General features: G+C 37.4%; 3 protein-coding genes across 3 annotated transcripts in view; 2 read left to right on the top strand and 1 right to left on the bottom strand.

The window, feature by feature from the left end:
* The first annotated feature begins 1,436 nt into the window (after positions 1 to 1,436).
* Positions 1,437 to 3,232, top strand: LOC128861574 (mitochondrial inner membrane protein OXA1L). The gene is made up of 4 exons (XM_054099814.1): positions 1,437 to 1,628; positions 1,740 to 2,705; positions 2,764 to 2,881; positions 2,973 to 3,232. Exons 1-4 carry the CDS (start codon positions 1,560 to 1,562, stop codon positions 3,152 to 3,154), a joined length of 1,335 nt encoding a protein of 444 aa, XP_053955789.1. The 5' UTR covers positions 1,437 to 1,559; the 3' UTR covers positions 3,155 to 3,232.
* LOC128861575 (MIP18 family protein galla-2) lies at positions 2,887 to 3,859 on the bottom strand. Its single transcript, XM_054099815.1, has 2 exons — positions 3,651 to 3,859; positions 2,887 to 3,595 (listed from the first exon to the last, which is right to left on the bottom strand). Exons 1-2 carry the CDS (start codon positions 3,769 to 3,771, stop codon positions 3,246 to 3,248), a joined length of 471 nt encoding a protein of 156 aa, XP_053955790.1. The 5' UTR covers positions 3,772 to 3,859; the 3' UTR covers positions 2,887 to 3,245.
* A 1,031-nt stretch (positions 3,860 to 4,890) lies between these two features.
* The window catches only part of LOC128859587 (uncharacterized), a 58,711-nt gene continuing 55,702 nt past the window's right edge, over positions 4,891 to 7,899 (top strand). The window contains exon 1 of the mRNA XM_054096522.1: positions 4,891 to 5,851. The gene's annotated coding sequence lies outside the window, so the exon portion shown is untranslated. The remainder of the gene's footprint in view (positions 5,852 to 7,899) is intronic.

Here is a 7,899-nt window from a genome sequence, read left to right as displayed (position 1 = left end):
TAACATAAGCCAGACAATCGCGTGGTTTTTATTCCAAATTTCCTCCCGCAACGCTTTTTTCCATAATCATCAGAGTTTATATTTTGAAAAATGTTTCTCAATTCTAAACCTACGCAAAAAAATACTGCAGATTTACAATCATCCTTCCAGTCTCTGCATAATAACTTCTTCTTAACTTGGTTCCTCTCGGGCCACGGATACTTCCAGAGATACCTATACCGCATGGGCAAGGTAATCGATTCCAAGTGCATATATAATATGTACTGCGACGCGCTGAACGATGGCTCGCGGAAAGAAATGGTCTGAGGGAGCAAATTGGCGACATCGCACCGAGCAACATAATCAGCAAACTGCTCGAGCGCGAGAACAGCTGGAACTTCGAGAACGTACTACGAAAACAAGATTGACCTCGACACAGTGCAACAAAGCGCAGCCGCACAGATAGATATACAAGAAGACGAGCCTATAGCATGAAAGCTCTTAACAAATATGGTGGACCCAGACATGGGTGAATAGAATTGGTTCTTTATGGATTTATATTAGCATTAAGTCAGTAGTCAGTAATAACTTTTGTGTGAAAAAAGTTGCGAATGCCACCATTTTGCTTTGGCCACAAAGTAAGAAACCACTATAGCACATAATGAATTTAATCATATTTTGTTCTGATGGGATATGGGTTATGGTATAACTATCAAAGCCATATAAACATAACGTCAATTTAATTTACATATTTAAGCCTCTTAGTGCCAGGCGAAAAAGAGGTGCCTATGCGAGAATAACCGGCCGAATTTCAGGTTGTTACTACGGTTTGGGAAAATGCTCATAATAATCAAACAAGAAAAATTCAAAAAGCAGTATAGTAAGAACGAAATAGAGAAACAATGACATTCGATTTTCTATATTCATTGAAAATTATGTATATTAAGTATCATAATTTATATAGACCATTTACTAAAAAGTATTTACTTTGCATTTCCAATATATTATATTATATTTTGTAACAAGCTAAAAAATATTGCATAACAAACATTAAAAATAACTCGACAATGGTAAACTCCGGGCAGATTATCTCTTCTGAAATACGTAATTGTTACAGATAATATAATATTGCTGAAACAAAATTATAGAATTATAAATATATTGCATGTGCTATAATTTTGCATTAGACTTCATTTTTATGACAAATATTTGTATATAATATATATTTATATATCATAAAGTCTACCGCAATATGAGTAGTAAAGCGCTCTAAGGCACGTTCCGATATATCGGCTCTGGCACATCTCGCCATTACAGCAAGAACCGATATATCGGCCTCCGGCCCTAAAAGGGTTAAATTAAGTTTTTGAATTCAAGCTTTATGAATGAGATAACAAAAACATACGTTTTAGGCTTTACTGACAACATGATTTTGCTGACTGAACATACCACTTAAGACACTTGTCTCTCACTTCTTTGTGAACAGCTGATTCCCATCACCACAATTTTGATAAAAACATAGCGCTGTTTTGTATTTGGGACGATTGTTAAATATTACTAACGCAACTTAATTAGGGAATATGCTGTCAACGAAAATACAGTATTTGCGCTATGGGAAAACAGCGAGTCTGGTGAATCTCTGTAACAAGGTTGGTAAAAAATTGCACTACGTTTGCCGCAGTGGTATGTTTATGACCTAACCTAAAAATGAAAGTGTTAGGTAAATTTATTATTAATTAAAGTTTAAAATATTTTTATAGTTTGCTCCCGAAATCACAGTCACAGCTTCAAATACATTAACTGTGAGGGACTATCATGTGTCGGGTCGTGCAAATACAACCACCCATCGTCTTTTGTTGCCTTCGTCGTTAAATACGCTATCATTGTCTGCGGGAGGGGTACGGTTTGCAAGTGCTGATACCTCAATACCAACTGCTATTAATGCCGCCACAAATACTGCAAATGCCACAAAAACCGTGGTCGATCTTTCTACTATTCCCGAAGCACCCGCCGCACCAGTTGAAGAAGTTGCCGCTCAAGTTCTTAATGCCGCAGGCGAGCCTACATTTGCGTCTATAGGGCTAGGTGGCTGGTCGCCAGTGGGAATTGTGCAAAACTGCATGGAGTTTCTGCATATTGGTTGCGATTTGCCATGGTGGGCCGCAATTGCAATTGGAACTGCGGTGGTGCGTACTATCATTTTCCCGCTAGTGATTATGGCACAAAGAAATGCAGCTAAAATGAATAATTATATGCCGCAAATGCAAGTATTACAAATGAAAATGAGCGAAGCTCGTCAAAGTGGTAACGCTATCGAGTCAGCCCGTTATGCACAGGAAATGATGCTATTCATGAAGGAGAAAGAAGTGAACCCCTTGAAGAATATGATTGTACCTCTCGCACAGGCTCCTCTCTTTATTTCATTTTTCATGGGTCTACGTCAAATGGCCAATACGCCTGTGGAATCCCTGCGCGAAGGTGGTCTGTTTTGGTTTACTGACTTAACCGTGGCCGATCCTACCTTTATGTTGCCACTAATTACCAGCGCTACACTCTATTTAACAATAGAAATTGGAACGGATAGTGCACGTTTGTCGGCACAAAATATGTCGATGATGAAATATGTTTTGCGAGCACTACCAATTGCGATTTTTCCTTTTACAATGAATTTTCCCGCGGCTATCCTTACTTACTGGGCTTGCAGTAATTTCATCTCCTTGGGGCAGGTGACTAATATTTAATATATGCCTCATTTGAGAGCTACTCAGACTAACATTTTTTAAGGTGGCAATGCTAAGAATTCCTGCGGTGCGTAATTACTTTAAAATCGACAAGATGGTGATACATAAAGCAGAAAACCTCCCAGTAAAGAAGAAAGGTTTCGTGAAAGGAATGAAAGAATGTATGTAACAAGGAAAACATATACTCGCATAATATTTATTGAATACTAATATTTTTTGAAATATTTTACATATATTTTATTGAATTTTTAGCCTGGGAAAACATGAAAATAACCAAAGAAATAGAGGAACGACAACGTTTGGATGAAATACGTTTTGCTAAAGCCGGCAAAGGTCCATTAGTTAAGACATTCAAGTATGATCCTACAAAGCAACGTTCCGCGACAGGAAATACAAGTACGAGTTCGTCCCCAGTGCAAGCGAAAAAGGCTTAAATTTTAGTTGGTATACTTTAGTTTTACTAATTCAACACTTAAAATTGTAAAATAAAGAAAGAAGAAAATAACGACAAATCCTAAGGTTTCTTCATGCTTTAGATGAGATACATTGATTGATGACTTCAGCTAGATGTTTGTTCTCCAGTGCAGCCGCTACGCGTTCCTTGTCTGCAAGCTGTTTATTCACGGCATTCTCTGATGCGTGCGTTCCTGGCGTTATCTCTACATTTACTTTGAAACGAGGCGGCAACGATCGCAGGAGCTTCACACGTATAGACAAACCAATTAGAGTAGCCATCGAGCAATGTGGAATCGTAGGTGTAAACTTAATATTCACTTCATTTTCCTTGTCATTAACTCGAATTAGATCTTCTTGCACCACATGTAACTCTTCCAGTGTGAGTGGATGTTCGGGATCGTTGATGTTACGAATGAGGTCTGAAAAAGCATGTTTTGTCGGTATATGTTTTGTGCATTGAGAATAAATACATACCAAATATTTCACGTGAATCGAATGGGTCGGGCACATTTTCATCCTCTTCATTGGCAGTCAGTTCTCGCTCTTTGCGTTTGCCATACACATTAGGGTTTATATTTTCAATTTCTGTAGGCATATTTTAGCAAAATTAGTAAATATGGTACTGCAAATATTATGACGGAGAAATGTTAACGATAAATGACAGCTCGAAAATAATTACAAAAATGACATTTTTCCTATTCTCATTCCTAATAATGCTGCCAGATGGTTTCGTAAATAAGCTTGAAAGACAAGAAAGATAAAATAAAAAATAGCACGAAGGTAAGCAATAGAAAGTGGAAACCACCAAATACAGGAAATAATAAACACAGTATATCTGGATTGCTTGTATTGTTGGTTTAAGTTCGTTATCTCTTATTTAACTCGCATTGCTATTATATTGCATTGTTCAAAGTAAAAATCACATATATTAATATCAATATATTCACCGAGACATTCACTGCATATTCACAATCAAGTAAGTTCTTTTCTGGTTGTTTAATAAACGTTGTTGTTGTTGGTTGTTTGATTCGTTCTTCGGTAACTTGGAAATATTTTCTACGTGTCAACGCCACTTTTGATCCTCCTTTTTACAGAAGGATGAAGTTTAGTTGGTTTTATTTTATTCAATATTAAACAAAAGAATTAAAAATACCCGAAATAGTAAGAAGTCTGAAGTCTCTGAGTGCCTGAATTAACCAGCCGTTAAAAGAATATCAACGTTCTCGAGCAGTTAGTCCAACAGCTTACTATGTTCCTCTTCTATGCATATTTTTGTCCGAAGTTTCAAAAAAGCAAAAATATACAAAACAAAAGTTAGCGAATTACACTTAACAATTTAACAAGCTTGGTGTGAAATTTCTTATTAATTTTTTATTTTAGAAATCGTGATGTGCAACTCTGAGTATGCTAGTGGAAGAGAGTGAAACAAAGCGAATCCACACAAGGTGACGTCAATATAGTGGCTGATTTATTTTTTTGATTTGCAATTCGTAGGTTTGAATACTTTGACGTTAAGAACACCAAAGCGTTCTGTTGTTGCGTTGTTGCCTCGTTTATTTCCTTACATTCTCATAGAAATTTTGACATTAAAACTATAAAGTTCCAAAATCGAAATACATATGAATGCTAATATTGCTTTACCGAAGTCACCTTCTATGAATTCGCCTGGAGAGTGGAGTAAACTTTTTCTGCGAGTGAATTAGTTTCATTTTCAATTTGGTTGAGTTTAGTGACGGTTGAAAATTGTGGCGGTGTCGGTATATTTGTGGTTAAAAAAATATATATCTGTGAAGGATGTAAGGAATTAGTTAGAAAAGTTGGAAATAATAAATGAAAACGAATTTTGCATAAAATCAAAATGAATGTTTAAAATTTTTGGATATGTGTTAGCATATGGCTGAAATGTATTTGAACAAGTGGCATTCGAGTATAATTCCTCGGATATATAAGTAAAAGAAAGCGAAAGCCTTCGCAGCATCCCTTTTTATTTTTGGTTATTCTACATTTTTTTCGTTATTGCATTTTGGTTCTCTGCATTTTGTGTGCCTTTGTTTTGTGAACTGTTCGACGTCCTTGTTGATAGAAGAGTTGCTCTGAGAATTATCAGGCGCTGCAAAGTGTGTAAAAAGTGATGCAAAAGACGCGGGAAGTGGTATTGGTGTTTGATGGGGGCGTGGAGCACTACAACAAGAAAAGTAAAAATAAAATATAAGTGTACAATAGCAAGAAATTGAAAGTAAATCGAGTGAAAAACCAAGTCGCGTCATTTAGTCGCCGTCGTTCCCCTACGCAAACTGCAGTTGCGCGTCCGCCAACGATAGTACATGTATATGTATACGTATTTTGCCACCGGCTCCACGACGCCGTTTCACTTATTGTCACCATAATTGGTTAAGGAACTATTTTTTCGCAGATGCTTGGGGCAAAAACAGTTGAAACAGTCATTAATTAGGCAGTTGAGTTACCGAAAGCCGGTTATGTATAGCAGTGCACATATCTTCTAAAATTTTTTTTAGAACGGCTTTTGTTTTATTGATTACGCTGTTGATGCTGCTGTCAATATGGTGTTACCCTGCAGCAATTTTTAAAATTGCCGCTTGCCGCTGGATTCTCTGCCAAAGTGGATTACTGCGGACTGCTGCCTGTAAAAACGAAAGCTGATGAGGAATATATAGGTATGTAAATATGCTTATGTATGGATACACATGCAGCCACTCCCTTTATCCTGTTGCTAGGAGAATACGCATAAGTTGCTGAATACAAGCCCCTATTTCAACGTTTTAAAGAGTAAATCGACTTTAAGGTTGTGTGTAAAAATGGTTCAGAGGCGAATTCATAATTTTTATTCTGTTTTTTTTTTTTTGTTTTTTTATTGAACCATATTTTGATACAAGTGAAGAATATGCACCGTTTCGGGGGGGAAAATATTACGTGCGGTAGGATTTATTATGGGATTACAGCGCTAATAAAATTTTTTGTGGAAACTAAACATGGAGGACATGTTGCGAGACGAAGGCCAATTTTACGCATCTTCAAAACGTGAATATCTCGTTACAATATTAAGTTTGTTAGTGAAAGGTAAATAAAATGTTGAATTTACTATAATGCGGCATGAGCAATTTTAGGCAAAGTGTAATAATTTATTAAATGGAATTTGGTGAAGATGTTAGAAGAGAGGACGTTCAGAAAATCTTAACTCCTAACATTCCGCAAATATTAGTTCTACAACGACTTTCTACGGCTTGGGTATCGAGGGTGAGCGGTGTTAGGTGGTTAGTGTCGTGTGAGGTACCTTCACAGGCCGGACATATATTGAAAACGTCGGGGTTGATTCTGAAGCTGTAAATATGCTGAAGCTCTTCGTGACGGAGGTCAGATGAATCTCGGTTAATGACTGTAATGTCTGGCCAATTTTTTTAAATGTCGCCAGCAGCAGTTCTTTGTTGTTGGTGTTGTTGTAGGAGCATACACATTCCCCATGCAAGGACGGGAATGACGCTGGCGTGACAAGTCCGTGGTCAGATATAAATCCCGGTCATTCTGGTTATGTAGAACCGAGTGTGGTGGGAATGTGTCTTTGTCTGTGGCCCATATGCTGCCGACTAGTGATTTGTTGCGGTTTTGGACCTCAGTGGAAATTTCGCTTGTATGCGCCGAAAAGGAAAGCAAACTGTCGGAGGTTGCACCCAAAGTTTTGGGATTAACGATCCGTATTTGTGTGTTATCGACTTTCACCTTTAACTGCAGTTTGACCTTCTTAGTTCAGGTAGTAAAAACGTTCGCCGTGGATTTAGGGGGCGAATGTTGGAGATTTCTCGCAGTGAAAAGCGAGAAAGGCTGACGAGATAAACGTTCCCTTTGAAGCACAAGACATCCATCAACCATTGCCGGACGACATTATCGAACAATCGTCAGCATAGGAAACCAGTGAAACTCCCCGTGGTGGTTGGTTAAGCTTCGAGATATAAAAATTCAAAAGCAAGGGTGAAGGGACACCACTCTGCGGCATTCCTTGGTTAAGTATTTCTGTTTAGTGCTAATGATGGTGGTGGGGTTATCATGCCTTGATACTACGCACGTACTTATGACGTTTTAATTTATAAGTAAATATAATTGTTTTCAAGCGCTTGCAGCTGCCTACGTTCCTACGACAGTCGGTTCTACGTTACCGGAACGACCCGAATTTATATCCGGCCAATTACTGTCATTCCAGCATCATTCCCTGTAGAGATAAGAGGAATATTCCGCGGAAAGGAGTTCTACGAAGAAACAGTGCGAATTTACCAACCTCCTTTTAGTTAACGCCTCTGTAAGATTCAAAGGAACTTGCATACGAACTTAGTTCTTTTCAGGGGTTTGGTAGTACTAACTTTTCACCCCAATTACACAACCAACAGATTATTTAAAGCTTATAGTCTTTAGTCTCCGTTTTCAGATAAAGATATGCCCCTTTATCCCTCCTTCTATCCACAAGCGTGTAGCATTGTCGCTCGCCCTTATTGCTCTTAATATACATTTAGCTTAATGTAATATAAGTACTTTTTATTTTTTTGCTTAAGATTTTGAGGGAATAAAATTAAAATGTATCCAAAATGTTAAATAAAATAATTTGTTTCCATAATTTTCCGAATTAACATAATTTAAATATAATTTGGTTGAAAAGTATATTCAAATACCTTTCGTTTGAAATACAATACCGCCCTGATCCCACTTTGAAAAAAAA

The sequence above is a fragment of the Anastrepha ludens genome, chromosome 4 (genome assembly GCF_028408465.1).
Source record: "Anastrepha ludens isolate Willacy chromosome 4, idAnaLude1.1, whole genome shotgun sequence".
Classification (NCBI taxonomy): domain Eukaryota; kingdom Metazoa; phylum Arthropoda; class Insecta; order Diptera; family Tephritidae; genus Anastrepha; species Anastrepha ludens.
Note: the sequence above shows the minus strand (reverse complement) of the source record. Positions and strands in the feature narration are given on the sequence as shown.